General features: G+C 39.6%; 1 protein-coding gene across 1 annotated transcript in view; it reads right to left on the reverse strand.

Moving 5' to 3' along the window:
- Grin2a (glutamate ionotropic receptor NMDA type subunit 2A) overlaps positions 1-20,368 on the reverse strand; it is a 420,257-nt gene that overhangs the window by 40,746 nt on the left and 359,143 nt on the right. Inside the window, exons 11-12 of the mRNA XM_063226505.1 lie at positions 18,736-18,896; positions 1,807-1,994 (exon numbers count right to left, since the gene is read on the reverse strand). Coding sequence (XP_063082575.1) covers positions 1,807-1,994; positions 18,736-18,896 — 349 coding nt within the window. The remainder of the gene's footprint in view (positions 1-1,806; positions 1,995-18,735; positions 18,897-20,368) is intronic.

Genomic DNA, 20,368 nt, shown 5'->3' on the forward strand with positions numbered 1-20,368 from the left:
CATCTCTATCCATAAAAGAGTATATTTCCAGTCCCTTGACTTGGGGCATGGACTTACTTTGGATGGGAGGATTTTAGCAGACAAAAATATAATGAAGCAGAGATTTGAAGTGTGCACAGGCTTATAAAATGGTCACTCTGTTCTTCCAGCAGAGGCAAGTGCTTCCATAGGTAACCACTGGATAGTTAACTTGGTACCCAGAACAAACAGGTATGAGGCAGAGGTCACACCCCTGACACATGGGCTTGCAGGTTTAGAGCTGTCAAACCCAGTCTGGCATGAGGTAGGGCTCCCGTGAGCAAACTAAATACTGATTGTTGTTTGCCTCTAAGATTTAACAGCAATAGCTAACCAACACAGCTACAAATCATCTTTACCATCATGGAACATGACCAGTGATCTGAGGAAGGCACAAATATCCTGTAGGGACCTTTGAGAATCAGATATATTTATTTAAGAGTTAAATATAAAACACATTTAGGATGCTTGCTGACACTATGGGAATCCAGGGTTTGATTCTAGGTGTAGTCAAAGGAGAAAAAGATGCAAGAAATTCTATGCTTCATTCATATTTCTTCCAACCTTATGCAGTAAGCTCTGCCTATACTGTATTCAGCTCTGGTGGTTGCTCCATTTTCCTCTCTCAGCTCTAGACAAGCACAGCATATACTGCAGTCATCACTGAATATAGCCTCTGGAATGGGGCTTCTGCCCCTGCCCTGAGTTTGCATATTCTCTTTGCACTGAACTAATTTCTGGAGCCAACCTGTTCTCTATGTTGATTTTGCTTCTCTTATCTCAGTGTAGCACTTCAAGAAGAAATTATGACTCAGATGGTTGGATTTAAAAGCCATGTCAGGGATCCCGGGCTGTGATGAGATCTCTATGAAGTAGAAGACAGAAGGGAATTCTTCTACAGACACAATCATTCAACGGGGTTGGACAGATCCACAGGTGGCTTAATCGTTGGTAAATCTTGTGAAATGGAAACTGTAAGTTTTGCATGTTAGGCAGTATTGTAGATGGGCTGTACTAAATCTATAGGATTTCTGCCCACCATCCCTTTTCCAAAGATTGCCCAGCTTGGTTCCTCCATAGGACAACAATGAGGAACACAGCATGATTCTACCCCCTTAGTCAGATCTGATGGCTTCAGAAAAAAAGGCATTTGATGCAAAATTGATGATAAATTCTGTGTAATTTGAAATTTAGAATTTAGAGAATAGAAATGGGAATTTAGACAGTCTACTTATGTAATACTCCTGAATAAAATATTTCAATTATATTTAGGGTCACATAATTCTATGTTTAGAAATATACAGGGGTGACCTGGGCATTGTTAAGATGCTTGTCAATATCCTTCATTCCTAGCATGTATTCACTAAATGTAGTAGCCACAGCTTCCTTGTTGGGACTACTGAAAATGTCTCTAGAGAGTGTCAAGTGTTCTCAGAAAGATAAAATTGCCCCTCTTCATTGAGGTCTACCTCTCTAGGGAGAGGACCTCTGGATTCCCAGATTTGAGGTACCAGGACTGCCATGGACCTTGTTTTGTTCTAAACCTATTTGTTTAATCCTCTTAAATTCACTGTGAGACATGATTCTGTATCCTTAAAATAATTTTCTTTTTTTAAATTTAGCTATATACAATCACATTCCATTTTAAGCAACCTAAGGAAGCATGTATCACATGGCAGGCATTTAATAGATACTTTTAGGGAGCAAGTTTATTGCACAAAGGTCTATGGGAAAACCAGTATGAGGATCTCAAGTCTTCTCAAATTAGGGGGTGTTCTGAGGTCTTACCATCACCCACAAACTGGAGTAGAGCCAGGTCAATCTGCCTCTTCCAAGGTGAGCCCTTTTGGAGGGCAATTCCATAGCCAGTGGTAGCAAAGATGTACCCACTCCCAATGGTCACAAGCTTGCATCCTTCATCCCTCCCAGCCTTGTAATTCAAGACTGCTGCATCATAGATGAAAGCATCCAACTTCCTGAAATGACAAGAAACCAGGGAGTCATGAGAGTGACCTATTACCCACTGAAGCAAGTGAACGCCATCCTGTTTCATTATGATGCTATTTACAAAAGCCCATTTCAGAGGAGTGATCTAACATTGCATACGCTGGAGATGATGATTCATGGCTTCTCCATCCTCGTCATAAAAGGATCTATTTTTAATGAGAAGATAAAAGCCAAAACCTTTTCTCTCCAACTTACAAGAGGCAGCTAAATAAAGATATAAAAAAAATCCATAGTAAGTAAACATGCAGGTTTGCCTGTTTGCTAAGTATTTGTCCTTAACACCTCTCAGAAATAGGGAACAGTAACCTGTTTTAGAAAGCTTTGCAGTAGAACACAATAAATCACAAGGGGCGGTATGCAGGCAAGGGACAAGGACTAAATATTGATGTCTTTTCCTCGTTTACATTACAAAGACTATTACATAATCTTTTAAAACAAATAATATAAAAAGTATTAATATAATTAAAATTTAAATTGTAGAACTGATTATAAAATTCTATAACTCAGAGAATACAGTAACATTCTATAACTCAGAGAATACAGTAACATATTTCTGAGCAGCCTGCTAAGGTTTTTACGTGTATGTGTGCACACACACACACACACACACACACACACACAGAGGGACTGGCAAACTTTTAATGTAAAGAATACAATTTTGTATTTTGTTGGTCAATCACTCAATTCCACTGTTGCAGGTGTCATTAGCTGAAATGTTCTTCTTTCAAAAAAAAATCATATGTTGAAGTCTTAACCCTCAGAATGTGACCTTATTTGGAGATAAAGTCATTATAGATATAATTAGTTAAGATATAATCACACAGGAGTGAGCCCCTGAATCAACACAACTGGTATTTTTCAAGAAAAAAAAGAGAGGAAATCAGTCACTAGGCAACTTAATGACTTAGCAAAACCCTTTGTTAAAATTTTTAAAAAAATTTTTAAGGGCTGTGATTTAGCTCAGCGCAAAGGCTCTGGGTTCAACACCCTCAATCCCCAGTATTATGAAAAAGAAAAAAGAGAGGGAACATATACAGGGAGAGCACCAGGTGAAGACCAACCTTATGCTGCCACAGCCCAGGGACCAGCAGAAGGCAGGAGAGAAGCCTGAAGCAGACCCTTCCCTCCACCTTCCTGCCGACACCTTGATCTCAGATTTCCAGCCCCCTAATCTGTGAGACAGGAAATTTCTGTTTCTTAAGCCACTCGATGTGCATTACTTTGCCAGGGTAGCCCAAGTAAACTGATACACAGCACCAAAGCAGCCATGGATAACACATGAGCAAGTGAATTCCATTCTGTTTCATTATGATGCTATTTACAAAAGCAGATTGGTCCCAAAACAGATTTATATAGTTCAAATTATTTCAGAAATTACTTTCTTTTCTTGTTTCACACAGAGTAAACATATTTCCATGTCAATAAACATAACACTTTTTTACTTTTGATACATTTATTTTTATTAAGGTACAACCTATGTGCAATAAAAGAACTCAATAAATCTTTATGTATGTACATACTCTGAAATCAAGATGCAGTTCAAAATTGGGAGCACTATAATCCAGAACATATCCCAGAAAATACACTCAGTATCTCCCAAAAGACAAGTATGCAAACTTAACAAGGAGATGGCTGTGCCTCGTCATTACGTGCAGCCGTGTAGGTTAAAATTCATGGTCTGAGTCACTTTGCTCCTTGCTGAAACACAGTGTCCAGCATGCACAACTTAAAGGGACAGAGATTCATTTGGGTTCATGGTTGAGTCCACCGGTAGGTCAGCTCCAAGGTAGAGCAGTATGGCGGAGGGGCATAGTGGAGGAAAAGCTGTTCATGTCCCAGGGAGCAGGGAGGGAAGTGAGGAGCTGAGAAAGGTACCCTCTTCCAGGTTGACACTCCCAGTGAACTGCCTCTTCTGTCCAGACCCAGTGTCCTAACATGTCAGCTATATCCCCCTCCCTGCACCATGATTCAGTCATTTCCCAAAAGCCCTGCCTATGAGGCTTTGGGGGAACATTCTTGATCTAAATGTGCATATTGTTTCCAAATTTTAAAGTTATTTAAAAGGAGGCTGAAGTAATTACCCTTTAATGCAGAGATGGAGGAACTCAAACTCTTGAAATTGGTAGGAAAACTAAATAAGAGATTACTCAATTTCCTGACCTATTCTAAACTTCATTGCCTTTCTTTAAGAAGGAAATATAAAACAGTGAAGCAAAGAAAAATAAAAGTGGCTGGGAGAGGATGTGAAATGCTGCATTCTTTTAGAGACAGCTGCTGAAGTACTCCCTGTGGAAACAAAATGATTTGGAAGGTTTATAGCTGCGTTCTTTTTTTTTGGGGGGGGGGGTTGGTTGTTGGAATAACTAGAGATGGGGCAAAAGTACAGGATTTGTGTCTCTCACAGAAAATTTTGTGTCCAGAGATTGGAGGATCAGACATTTGGCGTTAAGCTCAGAGTATTCTAAGGGAATCAGATCATCCAAGTAGCAGCAAAAGAAAGCTGGGCCTAATCAGTGGTAAAGGAACCCAGAGGTGACTAGCAAAAGAGAAACCAGCTTTTCTAGATATACTACGGAAATTGTGGAACTATGGGATAGAGAGCTAAAACAAGTGAAAAGCAATTTATAAAGGATAACAGTAGGATGAGTGGGAGGAGCACTGAGTTGTGGGTGTAAGAGATATGAATCTCAGGTTATGATGGTATGAGCTAAACCTCTTCACCTTCCCTAGTGTTGCCTCCTCATCCTGGTCAGCTGGGACAAGGTATGGTTCTGTGAGCCAAGAGTCACTTCCTGTGACTATTAATGGGGAAAATGAGCCACTGGATTACATAGGCATCCTGAGAGCTTTAAACCATTGATGGCATTTGCCTTCTTGATGGAGCCTAGGTATCTGCAACATTAAAACTTTCACATATCAAAGTTGTCATCAAGATGCTGAGAATCTTGACTTTATGAAGACTTTCTAAGTCTCAACAACCTCACTTTTCTCACTTCCTAAAAAAGTAAACATAAACACACACACATATAGAATAGGTGTTCATGGAGCCACCAAAACTTAATGCCATGTGTTTGTGTTCATGGGATGTAACCCTTCCCTTCTTGCTAATCCACCCTACACCAATGTATTTCGGGGATGGAAAATGAAAGACAACCGCACAAGAGTTGTCCAACAGCAGCTTATATTGGTATTTTTAGGTATGGGCACAGATTTCTGTAAATTATTACTATATTTCATGCAAAATCTGCTGAGCAATAAACAGCCAGATAAGCAGAAAGAGAAAGTGAGAAAAGTTTGCAGAAATACGATACTGTCAATTCAGAGGCAGGACAGTTCTTTGTCAAACATAGTTGATTCTAAATGGATAACCTGGAGTGGACTGGTAGATATAATCTCAGGGCTGTGGCCATAGAGAGCCAAAGATGGGCCTGCCCTTCCTGGCTTGAAGTTACAATATGAACTGTAACTTCATCAGAATGAAAATAATGTTAAGACATGAAACTTTAGGGTTGGATGTCTGTCTCATCAGTTATCACAGAGAGCTGGGATCTATGTATAATGCCCACAGTTACTAGTATGTTTAAAGGCATCCTGAGGTCGCACTGCCCCTTTAATATAAATGGCCATTGTTTGCAAGTTACATTATAGAAAAATTACATAGCATTTTACATACATCATCCTATGGGGTCTCACAACTGCCCAGTAGGTAGATATAAATATTGTGATTGTTTTCCTGTATTTTCTATGAACAGAAAAAGTGCTGAAAAAATATTTCCAAACTCTGCACTACAAATCCTCTGTTGTCTGGTGGAACTTTCTTTGATGATGAAAACACTCTATATCTACCCTGTCTGATGTGGGTAAGAAGTCCTTAAAACACAACTAATGCACCTTGGGAGCTGAGTTTTTATTTCACTGAATGCTAATACACATGGTTACATGTGGCTGGGGACTATTGCAGTGGATACCACAGCCCAGACATGCAGTGGTGGGCAGCCCTAAGGCTAAGGGAACAGTACTCTGGTACTCTTTCCGTTCTGTGGTTCAAAAAGGTTTACTTCTGATCTGCTTTTATTTTATTTATTTATTTGTTTATTTATTGTCTTTTTGAGACAGGGTCTCACTATGCAGTTCAGGCTGGCCTTGAGCTCACTTTGTAGCCCAGGAGTGCTGGGATTGCAGGCATGAGCCACCACGCCTGACTCTGATCTGCTTTGCTTTTATTTTTAAAAATTAGTGTTTCTGTTTATCAAGAAGAAAAATTAAAAATTTTTAGTGCACTAGAAAGAGAGCTTCTGTGAGTTAGGGACAAGACACCTGCGTTTTCTATCTGTAAACAGCTGACAATGTCTGCCCTCAGAGGGCTTTAGGGAATAAGTCATGTTACATAAGTAAAATGGGTGTGCAGTGGCTGCACATAACGAATGCTCAGAACACACAAATGCACTCAGTCGAATTCAGAGTTTACAGCAAAGGGTTTACAAATTTTATATGCCCTATATAAAAAAATCCAGTCCTGAACACTTAACATGTGTTAACTCATTCTATTTATTCCCTCTCAGTTTGCAGTGGTGGGTGTGCTCTCCCACTGTCTGATCTGACTATCTGGTGAAAAACCTAAGGCAGCAAACATTAAGATGAGTCAACAATGTCACTGGACTCTCAGGGTTAAAGACAGCGTTTAGGCTCATGCAGGCTGATGCAAAGGTCACAGATAACCTCAGTGACCATGTCATGTCATTCAAAGACTGTGGGGTAAATAGAGGCAGCTCTGTGTACGACTGAGGGAATTTAGATTAGGGATTATAGCTATAAATCAAGCCACATGTTATAAAAGAAAGGGCCATAGTGCGACCAGAGCAGCCAGAATTTAAAGAGATGTGGTGGGTTGTTCTGTTTCTGTTACTAACAGACAGAGCACCTGGAGCCACCTCTGAAGAAAACTGCCCTTGGCCCCCACTCTTCCTCTCGCATCCTTTAAGAGGCCTTTCAGTATTAATGACCACAGCTTCACATTGAAGGCAGAGGATAAGAAAGAAGCAAAGGCCAACTGCACTGAAGCCAAATTTGAACCAAAGGCATCTGAATGATTTGAGCTGTGACTGCCGCAGACAGAAAATGATAGATTGGGCTGCAGTTGGGTAATTGGCAGTGCCAAGCTTGGAAAAATGGAGACCAAAGGCCAGCACTGGAGGGACCAGGCATGCAGAACTAAGCACAGGTGAAGCTGAGGGCTCGCAGGTAAAGGAGCCTGGTTACTCTCCTCTAATAGACTTTTCCATCTCTGCCTTTTCAAGAGGAAACCATCATTTCCTCACCATCCAGGCTAAATGCTCCTCTTGTTGGTGAGGCAGAGGCTCCAAGGTTATGATCTGCCTGTGACGGGGAAAGAGCCCCTATCCAGCTCACATCTGCTTCTGCTCCCTACAGAAAGCAGATCTGTCTTCCCTCTGTGACAGGTGCAGTGATGCCTCTGCTTCCCAATAGGAGGGCCAGGAGGGAAACCAAGCCCAAAATACTTCACTGCCTGGGCAGTCACTACAGAGGCCATGCGTGTCACACTCCCAGTAACCAGCAGTCTTCAAGGAACACAAATCCTTTGAAATAACAGTAATTTAGAATGAGAGGGGGAAATAAGACCCCATCTCTATGAATTTCAAAGGAGCAAAGTAAGGTGGCATGTCACATGGGCTTCTTGCACTTGAGCTTGCTGGCTTCCTGCCTGAGCTCCTAACAGCTCTGAAGAGCTTCAAGAGCTCTTATAATATGCATATCTGACCTCGTTACTTCAGTAGGGCTGTTTCCCTTATCTCTGTGCAATGCCCTTGAAAATTCATTCCTAGCCTCCAACATGACTCCTGCTGGCAAACCTAGTTCCCAGTACCCAAAAGAAGATCATGGGCCAGTGTCAAAGCATAGCTCCTTCAGGGACAGGGACTTGGATTGTCAACTGCTCTGACATTTCCTAATCAAAAGTTTCCGGTTTTAGATCATCATCTCCTTATGAATGTTTTCAGATGCTCTCTGGGGGTCTCTGCACATTTAAAGGCTAATTATATAGTTAAAGTTAATTATTCATTCATTAACATTCAAGAGGCTTTTAACAAGACATTGACTTGTGCTGGTGAATTAATGCACCAGAGAGCACATGCCTCTGTGTAGGTGCACGTGTGTGTGGTGTGTGTGTGTGTGTGTGCACATGTACGTGCTTTGGAAGTCTAGTCTCAAGTGTTTTGAAAATGAAACATCTCTTTGATGACTGAATGTATTTTTTTAGGTCGTGTCAAAGCCTTGCTAGGAAGAGCAATAGACCCACACATTACGCCAGTGTACATATTTGGCCAACTCCAGAACATTGCACAGGATTTAGATGCATCTGCACCCACTCTGAGAAGGAGATCCAGGGCCTCTTTGAGCTTCAGCTTTCTAGTTTGTAAGATGAGGATATAATAGCTGTCCTAGAAGCCTGTCTGACACATAACTTAAAATGGAAGTAAAGGTGCTTTGTGATTGTAGATTCTGATGGCATGGGAATTATTAGGCAGCAATCATATCTTTGTGCAGAGAGGCAACAATGATAAATCAGAAGCAGGAATCCAGACCCAGGACCATGAGTGACAGAAGGACATCCATAGTTTCACCAGAGGGTGTCACTGAGGCACGACCACTATTGAACAGTCTGATTAGGAAGGAAACACTTAACATGCAGAGATTGTATTTGCCATCAGCACAGGATGGCCTAAAGTGGTTTTAGGAAAGTAGTCCAGAATCACTTTGATTTTGAGTTTGTCAGTGCAAACTTTAAAATCAGGATTATACTGACATTGATTAATTTTTACTAAGGAAGTATTTTCCAGAGCAAACTCCATTAAGCTAATTTAATTCCTAAATCAGTGTCTTGTATAGCATAGTTAAATTGTTTCCAATTTTTTGTAAGCTATTTTCACTGGAATCAATTCTTTTCTTGTTTGAATTTTAAAAGATTTGATTCATTGATCAACATTTGGAGCAAAACAAATTTTACTAATTTGTAACTAATTTATAACTTCTGCCATTTTGAGTTTTCTTTTTAGCTATTATTTCTATTAAATCCAATTCTCCTGGGTGAAAATTGTGCAGATATATAAAATTAGCTGAGAAGATTCAAGTCCTCTATGGATTTTTAGTCAATAACAAATTCTCCTTGTGTGCTTTAGCTGTTGCTAGTTTAATTTGTGTTGATTATTTCTACCAGTAATACTCACTGTGAATCAGACAAAAAGAACTGATGGTTAATATTCATTTTTAACTGAAAATTCGGAGCAGTTTTGTAAAACAAATATAGAGAGAGGCAGAGATGTAGGGAGGGTATGAGGGAAGAAAAGAAGATTGGAGGAGCATGAGAAACAGATAACAAGTGAAACAGGAAGGTAGGGAGAAGATGCACAGGAGAAAAGAAGAGGAAAGAAAGAACGAAGAAAGGAGACAGAAAAGTGAGATAGTGGGCACAGAGAAGGAGAAGATAAAGGGAGGAATGGCAAGAATCTAACCCAGGAAAGAGACAAGAGACAGTAGTAGGGAAAGAAAGAAAGAAAGAAAGAAAGAAAGAAAGAAAGAAAGAAAGAAAGAAAGAAAGAAAGAAAGAAAGAAAGAAAGAAGAGCAAACACAGGAGATGGGGTGGATATACTGTGCACCCCACTTGCTAACCTCAAAAATAGAAAGGACTGAAATTACACAGCAAACCTCTGCTTTGCTTCTATTAAATTTAGCATTTCTTCTGTAATGATTTTAATCTAAAATGTTCCCCCAAAGTCTCATGTTTTCAGAAGTAAGGTTTTCAGAAGGTGACTGGATCACGGGGGCACTGTACCTATCGGTAAATCAATTCTATGACTGACCCTATGAGTTCACAGCTGATTGTGTTATTAGGAGGTGAGACCTAAGAGGTGACCTGGAAGGTATATTCTTGATACAAGCTCCTCTATGACTCTGCTTCCTGGATGCTCTGTGGTGAGCAGTTTTCCTCAGCCATGGCACTCTGCCACACCATGTCTGCCTTGGAGCCCATAAACTATGGACTACATTATAAGTCAAGTAAACCTTTCCTCCTTAAATTTCTGGTATCAGGTATTTTATCCCAGAGATGAGAAATCTGAGTAACGCAGATTCAAATTGACTAACCCCTAGGAGTACGGAGATTATGTAAACGAGTCTTAATTTTCCAGAGAAGGAAACTGAGATCCAGAAATCTCTGCCTAAGGTGTCCAAAGGACAGTCAATGACTCCAGACCAATCTACCACCCACCAGAGCAATGTGCCTTCAGGGAGCCACTGTAAGGTTTTCCAAATGTGAGGTCAGAGGAACTGGCCTGGCCACATCCTACAGGGAGATAAGCAAGCCAACACAATACTCACTCCAAAGTAGGGATTTAAGTGCAAGAATCCATACTGTGTACCGATGCTGTCATCCCTGTGACTCTAACTCTAGAGCCTTGCTGGACGGACCACTAAGGAGAGTAGGGTCTCCTCTGGTCTCCAGACCCCTCAAAACAACTTTTCCTCGTAATGTTGACAATGGTACTTGCCAAGAGGCAGTTCTAGGAACACCTCAGAACAGCCTAGATAAGTGTAGTGGGCTGCTTAGTGCAACCTTCAATTCATGTTCCTCTGCATCCCCACCACTCGCTTTTAAGTGGAGCAAAACGTATCTTTAAAGATATAATTAGTGGAGAATCTTGAGACAAATGTATCTTGGTTGACCTTAAATCTAACGACTGTGTCCTGGTAGAAAGAGGAGATGAACAAAGGGGAGAAAGGCCATGTAGAGATGGAGACAGGGTTGGAAAGAGGTGTCATGAGCTCGAAAAGCCTGGAACCACAAGCATGGGGAAAGATAAGGAAAGATTCTTTCCTAGAGTCTTTGCATGGAGCGTGACCCTGTTGATGCCTTGAGTTTGAATGTCTGCCTTCCAGAACTGTGAAAGAATGTATTTCTGTGTGAACTGTGAAAGAATGCAAGCCAGCAAGGTGTGATAACTGTTTATGGTGACACCAGGCAGTGATGGCAAACTTTTTAGAGCTTTCAATAACAAACAGCCAGCGTCAGCATATGTACCATAAGAGCATCACCAGTGTGCTGGCCCATCACTGTAGTGGGGGAATCTGAGCATGCAGCACCTGAGTTCTTATTACCTGTATTTCTCTGAAAGAGGAATGGGCAAGGCTTGCCAGAGAAGAGGCACTTGTTTGGAAACTGGTCCCATACACTCACGGGACTTAGACACATTGTCTCTCAGTCTGTGCCTCATGCCTTCTGCATCTTGGCTCCCTGTGGCTGCTGCATATGACATGAGTAAAAGCACATCCAAAGCAGATATTTGAATTCCATGACCACTTCAGCACCTGGGCCACTGCAGCCCTGTTTAGAATTTTATCTATGGAGAAAAAGGAAGCATGGAGCAGATATGTGCCAAATCCGAGCTTCTGCTGGCCAGGAGTTTCAGCTTCCCGGCTGCAGTCTTACTACCTAGAAACAGAGAGATTCAGCCCTGCTCACAATTGCTCCTTTCTCAGGACAAGCTGAGGGTTAGCACATCATGGGTCAATAGAACATCTAGGTCTGCTTCTGAAAGTGGGCTCTGCCTCTCACAGATGTCAAGCTTTGGGCCTGCTGCTGCTTTCCCCTGACCGCCAGCTTCCTCTTCCATATGATGGAGAGGATGCAGAATGAAATGATGGGGATGATATCAGAGCTCAAGTTCTGATGTGAGATCTGTGGTCAGCAGCAGGAGTCAGACTCTCAGGATGCAGAATATTCCAGGGATCTCCTGCTTTCTCATCATTCTTCCCAGAAAGAACTTTCTAAACTTGTGTGATCTGTGGCTCCACTCTCGATCTCAGGGACACATCTCTTCCGCCCCTTGTGTATCCATTTCCTTTTTCCTATCTTAATGTCAGAAGAAACAATAAAGTTCCCATACATAAACAGGAGAGTTTAAAGTTAAACATGAACAAAATTCACATTAGAGTTTGTGTAACAGTGAGCAAGTAAAAAGTTTCACTGGGAAATGTTATAGGAATAGTCACATTTATTATTTTGTTTAAGTTATGATCAGAATCACAAACTCTGGAGTATTATTAACCCCAGACACTGTGTTTCAATGCCTATTTCCTGTATTACAGGTGAAGTTATAAGAGTCAGGCTCTCAAAGGGTAATTATGAGATAATGCAGCTGAGCATTCAGAATACTTCCTACACGTAGGTAAACTCCTAATACATGTAAATGCTACCTGGTAGCTAGAAATACATCATTCATTTCCCCAAATAACTCAGGTGGCTTATAACAGATGTAAGAAAATAGAATACACATTTAAAGTAACCTGAGTTTACTGAATTCAGAGGTGGAATAGGATCTATGGCTTTAGGGAAAGTCAGTAAACAGATTCAGGCCATATCTCCCCACAGTTGCTAGAGGAGAATCACAAATTAGGCTTTGAATTATGTAGTGGCCCACGCAGAAAGAAAACTGTAAGTATTTACAAGAATTGTGTTGTCTGTAGATAAAAGCATGCCTTAAACCAAAAAAAAAAAAAAATGATGCTGTTTGTGGTAAAGAAATCTGAGAGAAGACATACAAAGACATTCTTAGGATACCTTCCAAGAACAGTGTTAGCAAGCTTTTGAAAAATACTTGTTTCTTGTAGTTATTGTAGTCAAGCAAGGCATAATGAAGGTTAAATTAATTAATATTTTCTAGTTCAATAAAATGTTACCTAGTTGTTAAATGTAGAGTCTATCTAACAGAATTATATGTATTTAACCAAGAAAAGCAGAAGACAGATTGATACATACACTGATTCAATCTACGTAAACTCTATAACATGTCCACAAAGACAAGAAGATGCAGGAAGAAAAAAATAATTATGCCATAATATATTTTTATTAGTGTAATGTGTGTGTTGCTGAAAGTTTGTTAAATAAAAAAGGATATAAGGAAAAGCATAATCCTAAAATATCTAGCAATATTTCTGTCAACTTAATGACTCACTTCCTTTTAGTCTCCGTTCTTCCTCTTTCTTTCCCTCTCTCTCCTTTTCTGGGTTTACAGAATTGTGATTCCACCGTATTCAACTTCTTAACCTCAACTCTAATTTTTCTATTTTGAACACTTTTTATTAGTGGCTTGAAAATCCTTTAATATTGTCTTAATAGAGTTACCATGAAGTAACTCCAAGGACAAAAATAGAAAGATGCTTTTGCTGTCTTAAATTTTTATTAAGGAAAAATGTTTCCTAACTCGATGATGTGGTAATAATTACTGTTTAGCTTTATTTGAAGTGTGGGGGTGGATCTCAGAAACCAGGTCATTGTTGATTTGATTTTCTCTAGAGGTGATGTTATTTCATTTAGAAGAGTTTTCCCAACCCTGATGGCTATGCTGCTTTTGAACTCAGCAGCTGAAAATGAACCATCTGGGACTGATTTTGTTTGACTGATAAAATACAGCAAATAAACTCTGCTAGAATGGCATCCTTGCTAGAACCTTCTCTGCATTGCAACTAACTTTCAAAAAGGACCCTTATGTACCACAAGTTTACTTTCGTCTTTGCAATCGCAATATAGTACAAAATCTCTACATCAGTTTCTTCTGTAGGAAGAAATGAGGATGCCATGATTTTATCAGTATTCAGATTATCATACAATATGATATATATGGCATACATGTATGCTATGCATAATATTCAATAAATAATTCATAAGATACATATTTGTAATATATACTGTATGACATGTTACACATATATATATGCATACCACATATGTACACTATATATATATATATATATATATATATATATAGCATAACAATATATCTTACATATGATAGATACGGTATATGTGTATAACTCCAATTTCTAATTCCCTCCTGAACTTTAACCCCGTATACTCATCTACCTTACTGGCATTTCTATGTAGGGAGTGTAGGCCCAACTCCTGTACGTAGTAATTCTACGATGTACTCATAGTTATTTAGCTAAATATTTTGCTGAATAATTCATTAACCTTGTTGAGCTCCATATTCTTCAACTCTTATAGAAGACTATAGTGGCAATCAGCCCAGAGGATTAACATGGGTGTTAACTGAGATTATGCATGTGACACACTCAGGAATGCAGCTCACAAACTGGTCTCAAGAAATGTAGAGGTAGTAAATATAGTTACGATGGTGTAAATCTAAAGGTTATCTGACTCAGGAAGCCACTTTGTAAATTAGCATTTTACTGAACCAGATTTAAGCTACACTTGGAGAAACATCAGTTTAGAAACCTGGAATCACTTACAATTCTGCCACCTTAGGTTCAGGGGAGCCTGAATTCTAATAATCTCGTTCCTGAAAATCTTGTCTCTGCCCACATTTATACATCAAGTCATATTTCTTCACTGATTTACCTAATAGTTTCTTTATCTCCATTTATTATGAATTCTAATACATAGTGAAACATAAATTTCAAGTTTCTTTATGGTAGTGCTTTTCAATTCATGATGGCTTTCAAAGATAGGAATTTAGGTTGTCTACTCTGTATATGCCTGTATTGATTTAGTATGTTTATTGGACTGATTTATAAAAGTAGTTATTAAATTTTAGCATTTCTCAAATCACCTGAAGTAGGATAAGGGAAAGTGCATATTAAAATAAATATGCACAGGCTTCCTAGATGAAGTCCTGGCAAGGCCCGGGAATCTGCATTTTAACAAGTAACGTACTTCAGGTACAGTTAGTCGATTGGTCAGACTTGGAACCATTCAGCCTCAGAAAATTTTTCTAAATCTTTCACTTTTTAGATGAGAGGTGATATGACTTGTCCAAAACCGTGACTGAACTCAAACTTAGCTGGGACTCTCATCCAGCCATAGTCCAATGGTCTCCCAGGAAACTAGAGCTCATAATTCATGTGCTTGATGTTCATGCACGTGCATCTCAAGCAACAGATGCTCCTGAGACTGGTGGGTGGAGAGACAGAACCCGTAGCCTCCCTACAGCCTCTGCAGGTTCCCAGTCAAAAACTCTGGACTAGGGAGTTAGGGATAGCACAAAGGGGATGTCCTGAAATTCAGGAGCTCTCACATGGGCCACCTCCCTCTACCTTGCAGAGAGTTGGAAGTGTTAGATACTTGAGGAGTTCATTTTATTAGTTTATTCCTTAAACAGCAATACATTTCATAATGAAAAACTTTAAAAAGGAAGGAAGAGGCATGAGAAAAAAGGAAAAGAAACCTCCAAGTGTGATAGAAAAGACAATAATTTTGCATTGGAATGATGGATGACAAGATCAGTACAGAGGACCCGTCAGAATGCAGTGTGGTTCTGTGGGTGGCTTTCGTGTTTCGGAAGAGTTGTGGTCATATTTCACATCACATAACAAGAAAAATTTCAAATACTAAAAAGGCAACTGAAATAGAAGAAAACAGGAGAGAATTATTTTGTAAGTTTAAAGGGGGGATGTTTGAATTATGATTTAAAATTCAAAATGCATAAAAATGATTAGGGTATTTGGCTACAAAAAAATTAAATCTGTGTGGAGAAAATATCAGCAAATTCAAAAGATAAAGAAAAGCTGGGGAAGATATTTGTAATCACATCACAAAATGAAAGCTTCATCCCTCTAATAAGTAAACTAATCAGAAAAAAACAACTTATCAATAGAAAACAATGAAACTTGTCAAAAAACAGATTAGGAGAAACGAATACAGGAAAATGTGTTTGAAATTACTGATAATAAAGAGTGCAAGTTAAAATACATGCCAGCACACTTGTTACCTCAACAAAAGGTAGAAGGGAGGTAGTTTATACACTTTGTTGGCAAAGATTTATGGGAAATGGGCTCTCATATATTGCTATAGCAAATATGTAGTTCCTTTGGAGGGAATTTGTCATTATCTGTGAAAATGACAATTATGTGTAGGCCTTGACCCTTTATTCAGGATATTTTATTTCATACTACATGAAGCATGTTTGCAATAGCAAAAGACTATGCATCTATTAATAGGAAACTGACTAATATAGCACAGTACATTTACACAGTGGAAGGTTATGGATTGATCCAGAAAGATCTGGAAGAATACGTTGGTCCAGCTAGAGAGCGATGTGGCTACTAAGCAGGGAGAGAGCTAGACAGCAAGGAACAATGAAGACATCCCTGTTCATCTTGTTACACACTTTTTGATTTTGGAATCATATATATGTATTATCTAGTCAAAATTTAATTTAATTTACTTAAGTAACCAGGATCCTGTTAACATGCGTGGCTTCCCCAACACTAACCTTACCAAAACTGAAACTGTAAGACCAACCTCTACTATGCTTTCACCCCTAAGGGTTATTCTAAATTATTTCTTGAAGAAAGGCTCAAACCTCATTATCTCTAGTTTCTGAGTGTAAAATAGCATTGCAAAGCATCATCCACATGAGAGACTGAGTATGGAGTAGACCACCATTTGCCCAAATGTCCTAAGATGGATACCATAATTATTAATACAGAAACTAACTTGTGTAATACATAGCCAGGAATGGATTCCATTTCTCTGATCCTTTTGGAGGGATATTATGTATAGGGAAAAAAGGAAACAGGAAAAAAGTAACCCATTTTGAGTTCTGGGTGACCAAGTGCGTGAAGAGGGAGGTAATCAGCCTTCAATCACCGTTTCCATTACATTGTCATCGCTATTACAGTGGGGGTCTGTCCAAAGCAACAATACAGACATGGATTAAAAGACCGAATGGAAACAAATGAAAACCCTACACCTCTGGCTAAGATGGAAAATTAGAAAAAATCTGTCTTTTCTGGTATTTACTCCAGTTAACCATATGCAGCATCTATGACCCAGCAACTCCAACCACTGATTTACACCAAGAAGAATACACTCACTTACACAGCATAATAACGTGTGTGAGAATGTCCTTAGAAGCACTACTCGTAATACCCCAAAACACAACATTACCCAAGTGTTCATCAACATCAGAAGAGACAGATAAATTTGTGGCTTATTCCAACCATGAAATTCTCTACCACGATGGGGATGACAGAACTGGAATTACATGCAATAATCTCATACACAGAATGTTGACCCTAAGAAGACAAACAAAAAAGAGAACAAATGGTATTTTATTTATATGTTGAAATAGCAGCCAAAAAGAATCATTGGTTTTAGAAAGTGAGGATGGTTAGTAGAAGAAGATATGGAGGATGTCCCTGGGATTAGGAACCTGGATGATCATTTCCTACAAAGCCATCTTAATATCTGCAATATTTGCATTTTTGTTATGCTTTAATTTAAAAGCTAAAAAATATTCCTAGTCAGAATGAGCAATGTCGGAATTCATTTTGGATAAGCCATAGGCTTAACCTCCAAATAAGTGCTCTCCTAGGCCCTGTTGAGATACCAAAGAGATTCCAGCAGAGGTTGAAAGGATAAAATGCTCTCAGCCAAAGTTCCTGAGGGATTATGCAGAGTCCAGCCTGGGTTGTCCAGGAGGGTCCCTCGTTCCCCAGCCACACAAAGCAAGCAGCACAGCCTTTGCAACCGGCCTGTGGAACAGCCAGCACAAAGGGGGTTATTACTGAGTGTAAGAGCACAGTTGCGGTCATGTGTCAGGGTCACATATCCCTGACAACTGAAATTCCCATGGAAGTTAATTTTCTGGATGGTCAAAATCACTCTCATTAAAAAACTCCTTTGTTAAAAACAAAATAATTTTCATAGAATCCTTTCTAAATTATATTTTACAAGTTCCTGACCTTTTTAGATCCATGGACCAGAATTTAACCTATACAACAAACAACAACACTAACGATTAGGTCATCTGTGTGCCAGGCACTGTCAAAAGTACTTTCCATCAAATTCTCTCTTTCAGTTCTCACAAAGTATTTATGAAATTGCTCCTATTCTTCCTGTTTTATGTGTGAGGCTTAAGATGATTAAAGAACTGCCCGAGGTCACATAGAGAGGCAGAGTACACACACTCTCCATATCCTCAGCTCAGGACCACTGGATTGTGTTTTCCCTCCAAATTTACTGATGATTGACGGAGTGCATGCTACACTCTATGTGCCAATGAGTAGATAAGAACACTAACTGTACCTTTAGGGAGGTGGCTTGAATTCCTATTTCCCTCTCTCTAGTTTCTTGCTTTTTTAATTGTTTCCCTCCAGTGCCAGGGGTTGATCCCAGGGTTTTGCACAAAGCACTGGACAAGTGCTCTATCACTGAGCTGAACACTCAACCCACTTCATCAATATTACAACTGTTTCCCATAAAACTGTTTTTAGTATGCTACATTTACTACCCACCCACCAAGAAAACTCTTCCCTAAAATCTGATTCTTAAAAATTCTTGTTTAAATATCTTTAAACTCTCACTTTTTAGGTCTATTTGGCTAAAATATCCTGTGGAATTGGGCCAGCTTCTTTATCAGTTTAAGAAACCTCTCTGGTTCTCTGCATTTCCAAAGGCCTGTGGATTGCTTTTTTTTTTTTTTTTTTTTTTAACACAACTCACGGAAGCTCCTCAGATTAACAAAAACAGCCCTCCACTGGAGTCCATCTGGCCTGCAGCCATTCTCCAGAATAATACAGCAGCAGCAGAGATAAGCACCAAGCCATGCAGAGTCAATTTTGACAAGGTTTATCAGCTAACAGGACTGCCAAGCACAAGGAACTACAGTCCTTACCCTGTTTTCAAACTGACCAATGCATCCTCCACTCCCTTCTGATTAAATCTGGTCATGTACTGATGCATGTAGGGGTAATTATTCCGAATGTTCCTCTCTGTGCTTCCGTTAGGTACCGTCCCAAAGCGAAAAGGCGGGGAATAGTCATGAGGTCTCTGAAACTGAAGAGAGGGAAAGAAGACAAGAGAAGAGGAGAAGGAAGAGGGGAGAGAGAAAGAAGAAATTAGCTATGATTTTATTACTTGTCAGGAGTTAAACATGCATTCATTCATGTAGGACAGTTTAAAAACACAATTTTGTGCTTTGTACATAATCACATCATTCATTGGCCCGCGAATGCCAGTAAATTGGGAATAGTGTGTATTTTTAGTAGTGTCCCTTGGTTCCTAGCGCAGGACCTAGCTTTGTGCTCAGTAGATATTTTCTGGGGTGAATTTTTACATGCTGTCAGAGATACAAGCACACAATCATTTTATGGAAATGGTAAGCAGGAATTAATGTACTTTAGGCCAGTTCATTTATATGCTTTATGAAGAAGTTTCCTGTGAACCACCACTTTTTCTGAATATTATTTACAATTACCTTTGCGCCCACCAGAAAATGACTCTATGTTGCCATTCAATTATCCTGCACTCACGGGCTTCTCTGTTCATTCCCACAAGCAATACTCTTGAGTGTCTTGCTTACTCCAGGCAGAATGCCTGACCCGCAGCAGGCTCTGTGACTATCTGCAACGCTGAACCCCTATTGATCCATTAGCTTCCTGGGGATGTCCAGGTCTCGGTCTTTTTTTGAGCTTTCACAAAGCATGTTGTCTATGTATCGTGTCACCCCTGATTGATGGATATTATCTGTATCACCCCTCAGGAAAACTAGGGTGTTTAGCACCGTGTCCTTAAAAAACCTTCCCAGTAGTCCCCAGACTCCTCCCATGACAAGAGCACATTGTCAGGATGTCACAAGATGAGGTCCAAGGAGGTCCTCCAAGAGGAAATGGGGACCTTAACTCATTTCATCCATGGGGTAGGTTGTAGGTCCACTGAGTTATGCCTCAGGGAGAAAAAAATCGCAGGACACATCAGTGAGAAGCATTAGAAAGGTTTATTAGGCAAAACCCCCAAATATACTCAGAGAACATAAAGTTTCAGCCCTCAAGATAAAGGTGTATTGTGATCTGGGAATGGGGATTTTTATGTGGTCTTGAAGATGTCCTCAAGAAGGGTGACCTAGGATGTGTATCCTTACAGTCTGTCAGCTCATCCATTTGGTTCTAGGCTGGACTGCAAACCATTCACCTGTGTTTGGAATTCAGAACTATGCTATCCACTTAATACCACTTAATACTGCTTTCTTAAAGATGGAGGTCTGTGACAAGAAACGCTTACTAGGTGAAAAGCATGGGCTCAAATTTACAGATTTATTGGGTCTTCAAGACCCCTAAGAATTTTTTTAGTAAGTTCCCTAGAAGGAAAAATTACATTGTAAATTTGGGTAATTTATGTCATGAAACTGGAGCTTTTCTTAAAAGCACAATTTTTAAATTACAACTTTTAAAAGGAAATCTCCTGCACTGTTGGTGAGAGTTTAGATTGGTACAACCACTGTGGAGGTCAGTCTGGAGATTCCTCAAAAA

Source organism: Cavia porcellus, unplaced genomic scaffold (assembly GCF_034190915.1).
Source record: "Cavia porcellus strain 051 isolate PalLab524CR breed Dunkin Hartley unplaced genomic scaffold, mCavPor4.1 scaffold_16, whole genome shotgun sequence".
Lineage (NCBI taxonomy): Eukaryota > Metazoa > Chordata > Mammalia > Rodentia > Caviidae > Cavia > Cavia porcellus.